General features: G+C 39.5%; 1 protein-coding gene and 1 long non-coding RNA gene across 2 annotated transcripts; both read right to left on the bottom strand.

Annotated features, from left to right (window-relative positions):
• Positions 1-1138: 1138 nt before the first annotated feature.
• LOC137124602 (B-cell receptor CD22-like) lies at positions 1139-16640 on the bottom strand (the record flags this gene model as incomplete). The annotated part of the gene is made up of 17 exons (XM_067499703.1): positions 1139-2078; positions 2176-2262; positions 3477-3557; positions 3691-3772; positions 3866-3932; positions 4021-4281; positions 4587-4853; positions 5168-5395; positions 5487-5654; positions 12311-12368; positions 13890-13970; positions 14106-14187; positions 14281-14347; positions 14747-15007; positions 15317-15583; positions 15951-16175; positions 16271-16640. Coding segments are annotated over 16 exons (2625 nt in total), but the record flags the coding sequence as incomplete, so codon positions are not given.
• Positions 8828-10328, bottom strand: LOC137124669 (uncharacterized). The gene is made up of 4 exons (XR_010914007.1): positions 10288-10328; positions 10132-10204; positions 9164-9210; positions 8828-8966 (listed from the first exon to the last, which is right to left on the bottom strand). It is a non-coding gene; the product is annotated as an uncharacterized lncRNA (long non-coding RNA).
• Positions 16641-19428: the final 2788 nt, after the last annotated feature.

Genomic DNA, 19428 nt, shown 5'->3' with positions numbered 1-19428 from the left:
ATATGCACGATGAGCAAAATGACAGCAAACACTAAACGTTGGCATTAGTTACATAAAAAAGTGAGAGAGGAGCTGAATGTTCTGTTAGTTTAAGCTCTAAACTTTCATGAAGTTCTGCTTTTTTGCAGACTAATAGAAACAGCAGCAACACAGTCAGATATTTCAAACACTTTATTTCATTTATTCCTTCCATCCTGGGGCCTCTCTCCTCTCCTGATGTCAGATGGGGGTTGGATATGTATCTTCATCAGGTGCCTCACTCTGTCTGTCTGTCTTTTGGTTTCTTGTTGTCCTGTCTTATTGCATCTCTGCAGATGTGGCATCAGTTTACACTTCAACTACAAGTTAAGTGAAAACTTGCTTCACACCAATAATATTAACTGTACTGATGTGTGATGCACTGGCAGAGCGTTTATTTTCACTTCTTTAAAGGGAAAAACATGAAAAGTAGATTTAACTTCATGGTTTTAGTCACAGTGAATCAAATTGCTGTTGTGACTCTTCCTCGCTGTAAACTGTAACACAGAGCTGATCAGACACTGAAATCACTTCTCTCTTTGAGACAGAATAAGCTTTATAAGAATTTAACAAATGTTTTGGACGGGAAAATATTTTTCAAATACTAGAAATACCAGGAACTTTATTTTTGGATATTAAATATTTCTCTTGCTGCATTTGATCTGAATCTGCCCCACTGAAGCTTCACCGCTAGAGGGCAGTGAAATATTTTACCATCCATCAGAACATGATCATTTAGTGTTTTTTTTTCCCATGTTTAGTTATTGAAGCTATTTACTTTTAAAGTTCAATGCCTTGAAAATTTAGTTTGTAGGACACAATAGAGCCTGATCAGGAGTTGTGAATAATTTATGATCAAATGTAAAAAAAAAAAAAAAAAAAACGACTTATGAACTACTTGTTTTAGTTGAAGAAAATCTCACTGATGCACAAAGTACTGAGCTTTTATTCTGTAAAAGCTTCAGCACCAGTGAAACTTTATGATGTTTCTGTTTAAAGATGAACTCAGCAAAAATTCCTGATCAATACAAAGTTTGACTGAGTCTTTCTCACAACATAATAATCAATTACACTGAGACAGGATTTATTTTAACATTGAAAAAAATTGAAGACAACTGTACATATTTAAATGCTACTAGTTTTTATTACTCATGAATAAAATCACATGCTGAAAAATAAAGAGAAAACTATCAGTTTAAAGCTGAAATCCAAAGATTTCTCTACTCTGTCGCCCCCTGCAGCAGTGAGAAGGAATTGAAGCTACAGGTGGTCAGCACAGATTGGGCCATTCAAACTCATTGTCGCCACCTGATTGGACAGGATGGAGCGTCTTCCTCCATATGTACCAAGATGTCAGGAGCCCCAGCTAGTCCACCTCTGCCACTCTTAACCAACCCAGCATTCTGTACTTGACTCTCAACTGGACTCACAGGGAGCTCTGCGAACTTAGTTTTTTGGATTTGATATTTCTGTAAAGAATTGTAAATATAACTCACTGTACAAAATTGAGCACCAGGTAGCCACAGAAGGAGTGAGAAGCCCTTATTTTTTTGTAACTACCTTTTCTCCTGTTTCGGGTTAGGAGTTCAGGTTAGACACCCTGTCATTTGTTTTGTATTTATTTGGTTGCTTAGGTAAGACAGGGATGGTGTGAGAGTTTTTGTTTGTTGTTTTGGGCATTGCTCACATCCGAAGTATAAAAATAACTACCGTTTACAACACTTGGTCTGGTTTTGCTTTGGGAATGGAAGCAGTGGTGGGCCACATCGTGTTATGTCTAGGTTCCCCTAGACCAGGGGCATAACATTGTGAATGTTGATAAATTAGTTTTAAGTGTATATTCTGAAATTAGACAGGTGTGATGTCAACTATAAATATGGATTTGTAAACCTGCAATATTTTTATTTACATGAACAGTAATATAACTGAACTGAAAAACAAAAATGCTTTTACTTTGAAATTAAATGTGTCCACATCCTCTACATCCTCTCCCATGTTACTTCCATTTTGTTTTACATTCTTCCTCCATCAATTCGTTCCTACCACTGGTTAAACAGCATCTAAAGAAAACGAGATCAAAAACAAATGAGGGACTGGACTTGTAGGATCTTTATGAATTCGAGTTTGGCCTGTTTCTTCCGTGCAGGAAGTTCTGACCTGAAGTCTTCCTGCTGCCCTGTTTCTTCAGTCTGTGCTGCAGCGATTGACCTCAGAGATGTTCTCATAAACATTGTAGGAGTCGGACTGTTGAGGAGGGATGAAAAGATGAGACATACAATATGGAAACCGAGAACCTAATCAGGATAATTTATCTACGATTCATTGGTTCAAATTAAAGAAACGTAAAACATTGTTAATCCTACACATCTGCAGTAGATCAAACTCTGCATAAACACACAGTATAAGTCTATGATCTTCTATGACAAGAAGAAGGTCGAGGGTAAGCTGCAGCAGAGTGACATCATAGATGTGTGGAAGGGAATGAAAAACATCACTATTCAAAAAAGTATTGCGAGCTCTTGAATGATAATATGGACAGAAACAACAGTTCTCAGAAAAGTAGCTCTGGAAGCTGAGTACAGGGAAACCTGCTGGCCCGGATGGAGTGTGTCTGAGACACCTCAAAGACTGTATCCCAGCTAGCGGAGCCTCTCCAGTGGATTTTCAACATAAGTCTTTGAACATGTGCAGTTCCGGTGCAGTGGAAAACATCTTGTCTTGTACCGGTGGCCAATAGGGTGCAAGTCTGAGTTAAATGATTACTCACTGGTGATCTAAACATCACATATGACTCTGGAGTTCCTAGTGGTCCATTTTCTGAGGTCAGAGGTCACTGTGGTCTATACACAGATTACACTTGAGTAGAGGATGCAGTTGCTGCACTGGGCCTAAACTTATCTGGAGTAGCCGCGATGTTATGACAGGTTCCTTTTTTTTCCCGGCTTTTCAAATGCATTTCACACCATTTCGCCTCATCAGGAGAACGGACAGCGCAAACTCAGTATTTCACACTCGGGAGCTGTGTCTCTGCTATGGTCAGGAGCAGCACCGCTGCTCCACAGTGGACTGTTTTACCACCTTTCCTGTTCAATCTTTGCATAGACTTTAAAAACAGCTTAGAGTCCTGTGACATACAAAAGTAATATGATGATACAGCTATTGTTGCATGTATCTGGAGTGTTTAGGAACAAGAGTACAGGGACCTTCTGGACGCCTTCAGGGACTGGTGCAATAAGTGCTGTCTGCACATGAACACAGAAAGAAAATAGGACATGGTAGAGGATTTCAGAAGGATGAGGTCACATACTCAGCTGTTCAACTATTCAGCTCATTGCTGCCTCTGGATGAACAGCATTTAAAGAATAATCTACTGGATGATGTACGTGTCATAACTACAAATTAGGGTGAAGCCTGTTTCTTCCAGGCAGGAAGCTCTAACTTCTCTAACTGGACTTTACCTGCTCCTCTGTGTCGTCTATCTGTGCTGCAGTGACCGACCTGAAGTCTGAGATGTTCTCATAATCAAGACCAGAGTCTGACTGATGGGGAGAGATGAAAAGACATGACTAAACTGACCTGCACATGGATTTAATGGCATCACTCACATAATTTTGGACAAACTTAGGAATCATAATAGGTTATTGGAAACATTTAGTCAACAGAGCCTCTCACCTCTTTCATTTCCGTGCTTCCATTTGGTTCAGTGTTGCTGCTCAGTTTTTTCTTCTTCCTTAATTGAATCCAACAATACCAGCTACAACCACAATACAATGTTAAACCCAATGAAATTCATCACTTTGTGAATAAAGAAAATCTGAAGAAAACTGATGGAATTGTAACCTTTTACCTTGTAAACAGGCTCAGGACAAAGAGAGGAATCAGCAGCGAGACCAGCAGGGTCAGCCTGATATTTGCTGGAAGTATAAAGTGTGAAGGGGTAGTGAATGCATTAAGGCAGTAAATATGAACCTGTGTGTGCGAAGACCACAGACTATTGTTTACCTGGCACAGCTGTCAGATGAAAGATGTTGAACTGACGTCCTCTTGTGTTCTGAGCTTCACAGGAATAATTCCCACTGTGTTCAGGTCTGAAGTCAGTGATGGTGAAGATCTGTCCTGAAGCTTTTGGTGAGTCTTCATTCTCCTTGTACCAGGTATAATTAGCTGCTGGGTTAGCATCACTGCTACAGGTCAGAGTCACTGAACTACCCTCCACTATCTCAGCAGAGGGACTCACTGACACAGAGGGAAGCTTTGGAGGATCTGGAGGAGAAAACATTTATACATATTATCAGGGTCAGGATGATTATCATAGACACTCAATGACACATTGAATAATCTTTACAAATTATTTTATTACAATGATTATTTTTGTGTATTTGTATATTAAAAAGTCTAAGCTGTATGTGGATAAATCTAAAGTTTAGATCTGGTTTTATGACTGACAGCAGGCAGAGCTGAAGATAACTGCAATGATCAAATAAATTGTTTCCTGCTTTTTATAACTTAAGGTTTCAAATCCACATTCATCAGCTGTAGGATGATTTTCAAAATAAACTTTCACTTACATTCCACATTAACAAACTTATACTCAGATGTCCTCCTACCCAGCTTGTTCTCAGCTGTACAGTAATACTGTCCAGAGTCAGTGGACAGGCTGGAGTTGAAGACAAGTTGTTGTTTACTAATGAGTTGAAGGTTTGTATTTCCATTCTTTTTGAACCAGGTATAATTAGCTGCTGGGTTAGCATCACTGCTACAGGTCAGAGTCACTGAACTACCCTCCACTATCTCAGCAGAGGGACTCACTGACACAGAGGGAAGCTTTGGAGCATCTGGAGGAGGAAATATAAAAACATTTAAACAGATCCAGCAGTAAACTATGTGGGTCTCAGTGATATGTTTTAAATCAAATAGATACATTGTAGCACATAAATCAGAGTCTTTGTAAAGAGTCACAATCTGCTGTCATCAGCAGATCTGAAGACTTGAGATGAAAAAACCTAGTCATAGTCATTGAATGCTGAACGTTATGGGGAAGAGATCTGATCTTTCACTAGTTCTGCACAGTGAATCATCTAAAAACCCTTTTGTGGTCTTAGCTCCACCATGTGATATAGTATAAAGTGAGGACAGTAGGTAAACTCACACACTGTAGGAGAAGGGAACTTCTCATGACCTTTCACAGCACAGGAATAACTGTCTGTAGAATTGAAGTTGTCTTCATAAGACGGAGATGTTGTTTCTCTCCAAATCTTCTGTCCATTCTTGTACCAGATGAAGGTGGGATTATCAGGTAAACAACTGCTTTGACACTTCACTTCTGTCCAGGTTGAGTCCTGACCGGGATCTGATCTGATCACCTGCATCTGGAGATCTGAATATGTGTGGAAAGAAATTTAACATAACACAAACCGATTTTCTCAAAATTAACCACTGTAAGAAAGTAAAGTTTCAATGAATGTTACCTGTGACAGACAAAGTGACTCCAGGTAAACCAGTATGTTTCCCTATTGCTTGGTTTGATATGAATCTGAACTTGTAAACAGCTGCGTCTCTCAGTCTCAGGTCTGTGATGGTCAGAGTGCATTTGTTGTTTTCACAGTGATAACGCACACGACCTGTGTAATCTGAGTCTGTTAACAGATCCACAGGTGCATTATTTTCCCCCTTAGTAAACCATAATCTCTCATTAACAGCAGTATTTATGTTATTCATTCTGGATGGGTATGTGTAGGTGCAGTGTATGTCCACTGTTGATCCTTTTATTCCACAGATCTGAGTAGAAGTGTAAGTCACTCTCCAGTCATTCTGACTATTTATCACTGTAACAGAGAAAAACAGAAACCACACTTAACATTGATCTTAGTAAACAATCAGTAAAAAGGGCGACTTCACCATGGAGGAGTTTTTCAATATTAGGAGTTCAGATTATTCATGTGGAGCAGCTCTGGAAAAGTAGGTTGACAATGATGATAAACCCCATAGTGTGAGCAACATGACAACTTCATTTGAATAGAAGGTTCCTTCAAGTGATTTAAGATTCAAAGGAACTTTATTGAACCCATAGGGAATTTGTGTTGCCTTGTTACAGCTGCTCTCTGCAGGAGGGGATGCTCTGCATCACTTCATCTAACTCACTGCAGGATTTCTCCTTCTCTTCTAACTCACATCCTACCTGTGGGTCATAACCACTAACACTGAACATCACTCAGACTCAACCTGTCTGATACTGTTTTCACCTCTAGAACATTCCTCACAAACTCCTCTGTCACACTTTCTATTGTGTGTCGTTTTAATTTTGCAGGACCCGAAAAGGAGGAGACGGCAAGGGAAGGGGTTATAATAAATTAAAGTTTATTTAAACAAAAGGCAACAACAGAAAATCACTCCGTGAGGAGGACGGGAAAACACACGCCAACACTCACAACATAAACTAAGTAAAACAGACCAAGAACTTAAACAGCTGGAGAAAGGGGATTAACTAAATTATAACCACACTGGGAAGGCAAGGGAACTAAGAAACTAGAGAGAATAACACAGAAAACCTAAACAACAAAACTACGCTGAAATGAACGGAAAACCAAACCTCAGACCAAAACTCAAGGAACAGGTGGGCACAAGAGGGCAAAGTCCAAAGGGGTAATCCACAGGTGTACAGGTGTACAGGGGAAGCAGGGGAAGCAGGGGAAGACAAAGTCCAAAGATGCAGTTCAGAAGGACAGCTCTCTAGGGAAGCAGGGGAGACGATCTGGCAGTGAGCAGTGGGGAAAGCTGGGTATAAATAAACTGGGGAACAGGTGAAACCAATTAGAACAAAACGAGGAAGGTAAAGATACTAAACAGACTCAAAGGAAGAGACACGGGAGGAGCAACAAAATAAAAGCCCAAAACAGGAAATCAATTTAAACAAAACTAGTCCAAAACCAGCGACTGTGACACTTTCAGGATAACTCCTACTCCATTTCTCTTCCTATCTGACCCATGGTAGAACAACTTGAACCCTGCTCCTAAGCTTCTAGCCTTGCTACCTTTCCAACTGGTCTCCTGGACACACAGTATGTCCACCTTCCTTCTCTGCATCATGCCACCTGACTCTCTAGCCTTCCCTGTCACAGTCCCAACATTCAAAGTCCCTACTGTCAGTCCTACATTCTTGGCTTTCTCCTTCTTTCTCTTCCTACAAATGCACCTTCCTCCTTTTCTTGTTTGACCAACAGTAGCCCAATTTCCACCGGTACCCTGAAGGTCAACAGCCCTGGTGGTGGTAGTTGTTAACCCGACGGATCTGGGTCATGATTCACATGTTTAATTTGGCATGTGCTTTATGTTGGATGCCCTTCCTGACACCACCCTCTGCATTTATCCAGACTTGGGACTGGAACAAAAAGACACTGGCTTAAGTCCCCTTGTGGTTGCATTAAACAAATTCAAGCAACTGAAATACAGCTAAAAACAAAGTAAGATCAGGTAAATCACATTTTACTTCAAAATAAGTAGATAAAGTAAATAATAGTTTGTCCATTTAGACCTTCTTTTTCACAGGAGGTGGATGATGTCATCTGGAGGAGTTTGTAGCTTGAAGTATAGAGATATTTAATACAGAGAAAACAAAAGGAAGTTTAATGGCATCATTTACATGTGCTACACAAACTAGAACCAAGAGAAGCAAGTTCAACACGAGTGCATGTAAAAGGTGGAAGGTGATAGTTATGTACCTGCAGAAAATGCATTTCACTGGTAGAAAAGCAAGTTTTGCTCCTATCATAGTCATCAGACTAAACTAGTTTTAGGATGTGTGTTTGTTTTTCTTGCATGTATTTGTTGCGGTTGTCATCTGTCCTGACTTTTCAGTCAGTGAGACAGAGAGTACAGCAGATACATAGTGTGCATTGTCATCTGTGTGCTTTGATTGTGCATTGACCCTCTAGTGATGCCAGTGATCAGCTTGGGACTCCAGCAGGGGGAGACAGTGCTGTGCTCCCTTATTTGAAATGGCAAAAAGTGTAAATCAAAGACTGTTATTTTTTTTAGTCAACATAATATTTAATGCACATTTAGTTAGTAAATGTTGTTGTCGTCAAAATCAATTAAAGTTTTCTTTTTTCAAAGAGGATTCAAACTTTTACACTTTTGTAATTTGCACCATCAGCCAGTAGAAACTGAACATTTGTACTAGCTGATGATGCATATGTATCATGTTAGCTTTAGGGGTTAAGTTTGCATCCAGAATGTAAAAAAAGACAGTAAGTAAACTCACACACTGTAGGAGAAGGGAAGTTCTCATGACCTTTCACAGCACAGGAATAGTCTCCAGTATTAACGTTGTCTTCATGAGACGGAGATGTTGTTTCTCTCCAAATCTTCTGTCCATTCTTGTACCAGATGAAGGTGGGATTATCAGGTAAGCAACTGCTTTGACACTTCACTTCTGCCCAGGTTGAGTCCTGCCGGGGTTCTGATCTGATCACCTGCATCTGGAGATCTGAATATGTGTGGAAAGAAAAGTGAAATGTTTCTACATACATGCAACTTCACAACAATATTTCCTATATAGTAAAGAACATAACCATTTAACATGACAGTTTTACCTGTGACAGACAAAGTGACTCCAGGTTCACCAGTATAACTTCCTTCCGGTTGGTTTGTTGTGAACCTCAACTTGTAAACAGCTGAGTCTCTCAGTCTCAGGTCTGTGATGGTCAGAGTGCATTTGTTGTTTTCACAGTGATAATGCACACGATCTGTATAATCTGAGTCTGTTAACAGATCCACAGGTGCATAATTTTCCCCCTTAGTAAACCAAAATCTCTCATTAACAGCAGTACTTCTGTTATTCATTCTGGATGGGTATGTGTAGGTGCTGGAAATTTCAACTTTTGATCCTTTTATGCCACAGATCTTAGTTGAGGTGTAAGTCACTCCCCAGTTATTCTGACCCTGTATCACTGTAACACAGAGAACAGCAGAAACCAAGGTGGATAAATTAGTATATCATTTTATGGATATAACGTTAGATGTTAATACTAAGTAACAATAAGTTATTAAGAAAGGTTCTGTTATAATAATAATATGATTAGAAAATAAGTAATTTATAACTTTTGTGATGTTATTTCAGATTAAAAGTGTCTGAAGGTGCACTCACATATGGAGACAGTTTGGTTTTGTTAAATTACAGGCTGAGTTTTCTGGCTGCCACAAGAAAAAGAAAAATGATCATGAGGGTTTGCATATCTTGATTAGTTTCCTCTCTGTGGTCAGGTTGCTGCTGAGTTTAGTGTGAAACCATAAAAGTGTGGGGAGAGATGTAGTTTACATGAAGCTCTACTAAACTTAACAGATAAGAAAACGTCCCCTTATGGGAAATATTGACCGTGGGAACATCACACTGAGCTCACACAGTATCAAAAACAACACCAACACTTTTTTCACAATTTTTCTTGTTTGCTCAAACACTACTATTCACTTTAACGTCACATTCTCAAAATAATTAACCCACAGACTAAAGCAGGAGATGACTGGTCAAAATGACAAATTGTATTTGCAACATATTTTAACACTAATTACACATTCAAAATGTGCAACAAACAAATATTTCCCTCAAACAGCCCAACTCATGGTTAAATAAATATATTCTTTGAATCATTAATTATACACAATGTGTGTAATGTGTAATAAACTGGCCGTTGAGCATAATTGTATAATTTAAATAGATTTTTCTTATTGTCAGGTTTTTCATGTTCATTGTGGACATATGTCTCACCTCCTGTTTTTGCTCATTTTGTTTTATCTTTAATTTCTGAATCCTTCCTTGTTTCCTGATATGTGTCTTTTTTCCTTCTAGACAAATCAGCTGTAAGGTTTTGGCCTTTTTATTATTATTTAAGAGACTTTACAGCATCTGTCTGCATTTGGGTTCCTGTTTCCCTGTTCATCTCGTAAGACACTTACTGTTGCTATTGGTCAAAAGACATTAAGGTTACAATGTAAAGTTCACTCTTGTTAACTTATTTCCAAATACAGCTTAGTGAAATGACTTTGATCATAAGTTTCAATATGGTTCATTTCCTTACATCCCTCAGTTTTACTGGAGTAAATGTAGAACTACAGTACCTGACACAGACAGAAGGACGACAACAAATCCACTTGCTGCAGCATGAAAATGCATAACTGTCCTCTGATCTGTCTGTGATAATTCAGATAAAAGGAAACATATTAGCAGATAAACATGTACAGAAAGTGCATCAAATACTAAATACTTATACTTACTGTATATTGGACACAGATGTCTGTAAAGATGTTTTTCCTCTGTCACCAATAAGCAGAAGACAGAAACCAGGATGTTAAAATAGAGCAGACTTCCTTCTTCTTGACATCATTAATATGCACGATGCGCAAAATGACAGCAAACACTAAACGTTGGCATTAGCAATGTAAAAAAAGAGTGAGAGGAGCTGAATGTTCTGTTCATGATTCTCTAACTTTTGTTTAAGCTCTAAATAACTTTCATGAAGTTCTGCTTTTTTGCAGAGTAATAAAAACTGCAGCAACACAGTCAGATATTTCAAACACTTTATTTAATTTATTTATGACAGCCTGGGGCCTCTCTCTGTCACAGATTAGGATATTAGGTTTTTAGGACCCAAATAAGGAGACGGCAAGAGGAGGATTTAATCATAAGTGGGTTTATTGTAGGTAACTGGGGGCTGAACACAACTGAAAATCACTCCACAAGCAGGACTGGAAAACACAGCAATAAAGGCAAAAAAGAATGAATCAGCAGGTCCTGCAGGCCGTCTGGGTGCATGAGCCAAAGAGGAAAAAGCCCCTTCAGAGCGGGGTAAGAACCCCTCCCCTCCAGCATCGATCAAGGCGGTGGAGCCCCTCCAAGGGCTGGACAGGATCCCGGTGTGTAGACGTGTTTAATTCACTTATTTCTTCCATCCAGGGGCCTCTCTCCTCTCCTGATGTCTGTGCCACATTTCAGATGGGGGTTGGATATGGATCTTCATCAGGTGCCTCACTCTGTCTGTCTCCCTTTTGGTTTCTTGTTGTCCTGTCTTATTGCATCTCTGCAGATGTGACAGTTTGATGCATCAGTTGATACTTTAACTGCAAGTTAACTGAAAACTTGCTTCACACCAATAATATTAACTGTACTGATGTGTGATGTGTTGGCAGAGTGTTTATTTTCACTTCTTTAAATGGAAAACATGAAAAGTAGATTTAGCATCAAGGTTCACTCAGACGACTGAGTGAATCAAGTTGTTGTATTTGATGTGAACTGACCCTTTAGAGCACACAATGATGAGGCCAAAACCTGCAACACTGAAGTTTCACTTCACTTTCACTTGTGAAGTTTTTTTTCGTTTTTACTTATTAAAGCTACTTATATTTTAAGTTAAATTCTTCAAACTTTTAGTTTGTAGGACACAATAGAGCCTGATCAGGAGCTGTGAATAATTTATGATCAACACTGATGACAAATGGAAAAAAAGTATAAGTACTGGGCTTCTATTCTGTAAAAGCTTCAGTATCAGTGAAACTTTATGTTTCTGTTTAAAGATGAACTCACAGCAAAAATTCCTGATCAATACAAAATTTTACTGCACGTCTTCGCACATCAAAATGATAAATTACACTTACACAGGATTTATTCAGTGAAAAAAAAATTGAAGACAACTGTACATATTTAAATGCTACTAGTTTTTATTACTCATGAATAAAAATCACATGCTGAAAAATAAAGAGAAATCTATCAGTTCGAAGCTGAAATCCAAACATTTCTGTACTCTGACGCCCCCTGCAGCAGTAAGAAGGAATTGAAATAATGATCAAAAAGAGCCTTTAGATAAAGATAAAGCAGTTTCTGCAGGTGTTGCAGTGTTGCAACTAAAAAACAGCATTAGTCTAATTTTGATGAAATTATATATTGAAATTATACATTGTGAATGTTGATACTTTAGTTTTAAGTGTATATTCTGAAATTAGACAGGTGTGATGTCATCTATAAAAATGGATTTGTAAACCTGCAATATTTTTATTTACATGAACAGTAATGTAACAGTAAAAAACGCTTTAACTTTGAAATAAATGTGTCCACATCCTCTCCCATGTTCTACTTTCTTCCTCAATCAGCTCGTTCCTACCACTGGTTAAACAGCATCTAAAGAAAACCAGATCAAAAACAAGTGAGGGACTGGACTTGTAGGATCTTTATGAATTCGAGTTTGGCCTGTTTCTTCTGTGCAGGAAGTTCTGACCTGAAGTCTTCCTGCTGCCCTGTGTCTTCAGTCTGTGCTGCAGCGATTGACCTCAGAGATGTTCTCATAAACATTGTAGGAGTCGGACTGTTGAGGAGGGATGAAAAGATGAGACATACAATATGGAAACCGAGAACCTAATCAGGATAATTTATCTACGATTCATTGGTTCAAATTAAAGAAACTGAAAACATTGTTAATCCTACACATCTGCAGTAAAACAAACTCTGCATAAACACACAGTATAAGTCTATGATGGCATGTGGGGTCCAGATTGGCTGCACATCTGTATGTTGTTTTGCTAACAACAAACCCTGCATCACCAGTAAAACCAAGGAGCTTCTCAATCAGAAAAAGCAGGCGTTCAGGGAAACAAGGAGATCCTCAAGGAGGTTCAGTATGAGCTGAAGAAGAGATTAATGCAGGCAAAAGGGTACTACAAGAAGAAGGTTGAGGGTATTCTGCAGCAGAGTGACATCATAGATGTGTGGAAGGGAATGAGAATTATTCAAAAAAGTAAAGCCAGGTCTTGGATGATAATGTGGATAGAGCCAACAGTTTTCACCTGTTCTTTAACAGGTTTGATGGGGGTTTAGAATACATGCTTCCCCAAGCACTCGTTCCCCCTCCTGTAGTACCTGCTGCCCCTGCTCAAGCAGCCACTCTCCCTCCCTTCATCCTTCCTCCTCCTTCCCCTCCTCTGCAACTATAGCATCCATCACTCCTGGTCAACCACTATTGTCTTTTACAGTAGATGAGGTAAGGGCGAAGCTCTGGAAGCTGAGTACAGGGAAACCTGCTGGCCCGGATGAAGAGACTCCAGACTGAAACTCCTCAAAGACTGTAACCAAGTTACCGGAGCCTCTCCAGTGGATTTTCAACATGAGTCTTTGAAGATGTACAGTTCCGGTGAAATGGAAAACATCTTGTCTTGTACCGCTGCCCAATAGGGTGCCAGTCTGAGTTAAATGATTACTCACTGGTGGCCTATTTGGTAGTCCATTTTCTGAGGTCAGAGGTCACTGTGGTGCATACACGGATTACATTGGAGTGGAGGATACGTTTGCTGCACTTATCTGGAGTAGATATTATGTCAGGTTCCTTTTTTATTGACTTTTTAAGTGCATATAACACCATGTAGCCCCACATACTGAGTAACAAGCTGGGGGTTATGGAGGTAGACCACTCCTTGACTTCCAGGATAACAGACATTGTGACCTCAGTATGTCACACTAGGGACTTTGGATAGTGGACTTTAAACACAGCTTTGATTCCTGTGACATACAAAAGTAATATGATGATACAGCTATTGTTGCATGTATCTGGGGTGTTTAGGAACAAGAGTACAGGGACCTTCTGGAGGCCTTCGGGGACTGGTGCAATAAGTGCTGTCTGCACAAGAACACAGTAAGAAGATAGGACATGGTAGAGGATTTCAGAAGGATGAGGTCACATACTCAGCTGTTCAACTATTCAGCTCATTGCTGCCTCTGGATGAACAGCATTTAGAGAAAAATCTAATGGATGATGTACGTGTCATAACTACAAATTAGGGTGAAGCCTGTTTCTTCCAGGCAGGAAGCTCTAACTTCTCTAACTGGACTTTACCTGCTCCTCTGTGTCGTCTGTCTGTGCTGCAGTGACCGACCTGAAGGCTGAGATGTTCTCATAATCAGGACCAGAGTCTGACTGATGGGGAGAGATGACAAGACATGACTAAACTGACCTGCACATGGATTTAATGACATCACTCACATAATTTTGGACAAACTTAGGAATCATAATATATGTTATTGGAAACATTTTGTCAACAGATCCTCTCACCTCTTTCGTCTCTGTGCTTCCATTTGGTTCAGTGTTGCTGCTCAGTTTTTTCTTCTTCCTTAATTGAATCCAACAATACCAGCTACAACCACAATACAATGTTAAACCCAATGAAATTAATCACTTTGTGAATAAAGAAAATCTGAAGAAAACTGATGGAATTGTAACCTTTTACCTTGTAAACAGGCTCAGGACAAAGAGAGGAATCAGCAGCAAGACCAGCAGGATCAGCCTGATATTTGCTGGAAGTATAAACCAAAAGAAAGAAAATGTGTTTTAACAGGAGCTGATGAAGCAGTTTGCCCAGTGTTCCTGTGAGTCCTCACTGTGCACAGCTACAGAAAAACATTTAGGAAAATCCTCCCAAGAAATTCTATGATGATAGTTCAGTTAATGTGTGTTTGTTTCTTACTCAGCTTCCTAATATAAATTAAACCCTGTTGGGACAGTTTTTCCAGGCCTATCAAGTTTGAAGGTCTGTTTGAGGGTTAAGATTAATAAAGGGTTAGATAATGGTTTAGGTTAAGAGTAGGGGGTTGGGTTTATGCATTTAACTGTGATACTTAGAGTGAAGGGGTAGTGAATGCATTAAGGCAGTAAATATGAACCTGTGTGTGCGAAGACCACAGACTATTGTTTACCTGGCACAGCTGTCAGATGAAAGATGTTGAACTGACGTCCTCTTGTGTTCTGAGCTTCACAGGAATAATTCCCACTGTGTTCAGGTCTGAAGTCAGTGATGGTGAAGATTTGTCCTGAAGCTTTTGGTGAGTCTTCATTCTCCTTGTACCAGGTATAATTAGCTGCTGGGTTAGCATCACTGCTACAGGTCAGAGTCACTGAACTACCCTCCACTATCTCAGCAGAGGGACTCACTGACACAGAGGGAAGCTGTGGAGGATCTGGAGGAGAAAACATTTATACATATTATCAGGGTCAGGATGATGACCAGAGAGACTCAATGACACATTGGAGAACTTTACAAATTATTATTTGATTACAATGATTATTTTTGTGTATTTGTATATTAAAAAGTCAAATCTGTATGTGGATAAATCTAAAGTTTATATCTGGTTTTATGACTAACAGCAAGCAGAGCTGAAGAAAACAGCAATGATGAGATAAATTGTTTCCTGCTTTTTATAACCTAAGGTTTTAAATCCACATTCATCAGCTGTAGGAAGATTTTCAAAATAAACTGTTTCACTTACATTCAACATTAACAAACTTATACTCAGATGTCCTCCTCCCCAGCTTGTTCTCAGCTGTACAGTAATACTGTCCAGAATCAGAGGACAGAATGGACCTGAAGACAAGTTGTTGTTTACTAATGAGTTGAAGGTCTGGATTTCCATCCTTTTTGAACCAGGTATAATTAGCTGCTGGGTTAGCATCACTGCTACAGGTCAGATTCACTGAACTACCCTCCACTATCTCGGCAGAGGGACTCACTGACACAGAGGGAAGCTGTGGAGCATCTGGAGGAGGAAATATGAAAATACATTTAACTTGAACTTTAAAAATAAATGTGTGATTTCACAGTTAAACATATTTTAATGAGATCCAACAGTAAACTATGTGGGTTTCAGTGATATGTTTTAAATCAAATAGATAGATTGTAGCACATAAATCACAGTCTGTAAAGAGTCACAATCTGCTGTCATCAGCAGATCTGAAGACTGGGGATAAAAAAAAACCTGCAGTCATAGTCAATGAATGCTGAACGTTATGGGGAAGAAATTTCATCTTTCACTACTTCTGCACAGTGAATCATCTAAAAACCCTTTTGTGGTCTTGGCTCCACCACGTGATATAGTATAAAGTGAGGACAGTGGGTAAACTCACACACTGGAGGAGAGGGGAACTTCTCATGACCTTTCACAGCACAGGAATAACTGTCTGTAGAATTGAAGTTGTCTTCATGAGACGGAGAAGTTGTTTCTCTCCATATCTGTCCATTCTTGTACCAGATGAAGGTGGGATTATCAGTTAAACAACTGCTTTGACACTTCACTTCTGCCCAGGTTGAGTCCTGACGGGGTTCTGATCTGATCACCTGCATCTGGAGATCTGAATATGTGTGGAAAGAAATTTAACATAACACAAACCGATTTATTTTCTCAAAATTAACCACTGTAAGAAAGTAAAGTTTCAGTGAATGTTACCTGTGACAGACAAAGTGACTCCAGGTAAACCAGTATGTTTCCCTATTGCTTGGTTTGATATGAATCTGAACTTGTAAACAGCTGAGTCTCTCAGTCTCAGGTCTGTGATGGTCAGAGTGCATTTGTTGTTTTCACAGTGATAACGCACACGACCTGTGTAATCTGAGTCTGTTAACAGATCCACAGGTGCATTATTTTCCCCCTTAGTAAACCACAGTGTTTCTTTAATAGTGGTAGTTCTATCATTCAGTGTGGATGGGTATGTGTAGGTGCAGTTTATGTCCACTGTTGATCCTTTTATGCCACAGATCTTAAGAGAAGGATAAGTTATTCCCCACTCATTCTGAGCCTGTGTCACTGTAACACAGAGAAATTACAATCAACATACTTAGTTACTGATTATGCAGCTTTCTAATCACAACTGAAATACGATATACAATTGGGTGAAAAGTTTTGCATCCTCGTTTTTGAATTAGCAAAAAAAGCGAAGGAAAGATTTTTTTTTTTTTTTTTTAGCCCCAGTCTATTGATTTGGGCTAGGACAAGAGAAATACATTTCTCTATGTTTCACATTCCTGATCAGTTTTCTCTCTGTCCACACTACGGTGAGGTTGTTGATAAGTTTAAAAACATTAAAGATGTAAGAGGAGAGAACCTGATTATAGCAGCTATGACACGCTAGATCAAGCGAGGATTATTATCAGGATTATTATTATTAAGTGCTCATTTAAGAGGCTGATGCATGCAGGATCTCCCAAAGAAGTAATAGTGCTCATGCAGTTTACTGGTTATGACATTTTATTCTTGCACCTGTTTCCCAGTTCTACTTTAAAAACAACTGAAAAACAACTCTAAAATTTACAGCTGATGAAGAAGCCCTCTCCTCAGGAGTTTCACAAGCTCTGAATCCAAATTCAATCACAAAATCCAAAATACCAAACACACAGTATCATCTTGAAAGCTTGCGTCATGAATGATTCGGAATACCAATCCAATAATGGTAAATGTTCTGCACTTATATAGCGCTTTTCTCCCTATTGGCACTCAAAGCGTTTCAAACTGCTTCTTATTCACCCATTCACACTCACAATCACACACACACACTCATACACCGATGGGGGAGCTGCTATGCAGCTGGCCAACACTCAGTGTCTTGCTCAAGGACACTTCGACGTGTCACCAGAGGAGCCGGGGATTGAACCAACAACTGCAAGATTGGTGGACAACCACTCTGCCTTCCTGCGCCACAGTCGCAATCCAACTTTAACAGAATCCAAATCTCAATTTCAAGAAATATACTAGTTAGGAAGTCAGAAAACAAATAGAAAAGGTCTCCAATGAGGGCCAGAGGCAGAGTTTAGAGTCCAGGTATACAGATACAGACCATAGCTTTAGCCTCTTGTGAACAGAAGAGAGGGGGCTGATAGCCATAAACAGTTTTGAATGGGGTTAGCTCTTTGCCCACATCCTGAGAGCACAGTAGTCGGAGTCCTGTTTTCATTTCCTGGTTTAGATGATCAGAATGACTGTTAGATTAGGGATGGAACCTGGAGGACAAAGTGACTGTGATCCCTAGTAGGCGACAGGATACGGCCCAGAATTTGGCTGGGAATTGGGGACCCTGGTCTGAGACGATGCCGTGGGGGAATTTGATGAATTCTGAAGATGTGAGTTAGCAGATGCTCGGTTGTTTCCTTGGCTGAGAGGAGCTTAGGAATTGGGATAAAATGGACCATTTTAGAGAACTGGTTATTATCAGCATCCTCACCACTGTGAGGATGCTGTTAAATCGCTTAAACACATAAACTTTCACTTTCTCAAAACCTTAATGCCCATATGGTTAATTTGTGCATCGCTTCTCATTTAACGCATTAAAAGTTTTTATTGAAAAACTGCAGCAAGGTACTGAGGCTGATGTCTGTTAAAATGGAAGCCTTTTAGCACCAGGTAACAAAATGGCCGAGCCTGTTGCAGCTAGTTTAACACTATTTTTTCACACTAAACACTTAAAGCCGCAGGGTTAAAATAGTGTTTGGTTAAGCACAAAGAATCTGGGGACGGTTAGGTACTAAATAAACATGATTAGTTGTTGTTAAAATGTGATTTGTCACATATCACATTATTCATGTTACTCGACTTGTTGCAACAAAGCAGACAAAAGTTGTTTGACACTGGACTCAAACTCTGGTGTGCTGTGGTAAATTCCTCTGCTCCATACACCCCGAGCACGTCCTTTGGGTATATGCCAAAGTTTCCCATGTCTGTATAGTAGTACCATAAGGTCTGCCATAGTTATATTTTGCAGGACAGTCTCAGTCTTTTTCCTCCTCTCTGTCCTCTGTGCTGGACCATCCTGGGGCTTTTCTCCTTCACCTGGCTGTCAGTGCCTCAGTCCTGATCGGTTGGATCTTCAGCCTACAGGACTCTGACATTCTTACTTCCTCTGTGATTCTGTTTCTTGTTGTCATGTCTTATTGCTATTTGTTGCTCCTTCTCCCTGATGTTTGACTGGTGTCTAGGTTCTGCTAAGGGCACCATTTTTAATTGTAGTATTTTTTTAGCAGTTAACTTAGCAGGTGTGACAGATAGCATTGTCAATTACGACCCACCAATTTAGTAATAATGGTGTAGCTTTACTGTAATTAAAAATATTTACTTATAGGTACCTGATAACAAGATGCAAAATAGAGTGGTAACAACCTGGGAACTTGGAAATTGTTATACCGTCAGTATTTTGGAAGTGAGGGGGACGTAATCTAATATTATGTGGTTCTTGTATGATGCTTAATAGGAAACAAACAGGCAACAGAAAGAGAACTTAAACTATAGGTATATGGTAACTATAGGGGACCTATTCTGTAATTACAGGGTGCACTGCCAGTTTATCTGACACACATCAGAACAGGATGTGTGCACTTCAGCTGCATTCACACAGAATGCTTCCTGCAAAGCTGTGAACTTCTTTATTTGTACTTAGTCTAATTCACTTTTGACCACCACTGCCCCCCCCTCTATGTGCGGGGGAGGAGATGTCAAATTTAGTGGTTGTTTGTTGACAGTAACCATACCAACGTTCCTCTTCTGACCTTAAGGAACATAATTCGGTTGTTTTTTATAGCCATCTTGTGGTTTCTGTTCACTTAGGAGGAGTAGAGTGG

The sequence above is a fragment of the Channa argus genome, chromosome 3 (genome assembly GCF_033026475.1).
Source record: "Channa argus isolate prfri chromosome 3, Channa argus male v1.0, whole genome shotgun sequence".
NCBI classification, from domain to species: domain Eukaryota; kingdom Metazoa; phylum Chordata; class Actinopteri; order Anabantiformes; family Channidae; genus Channa; species Channa argus.
Note: the sequence above shows the minus strand (reverse complement) of the source record. Positions and strands in the feature narration are given on the sequence as shown.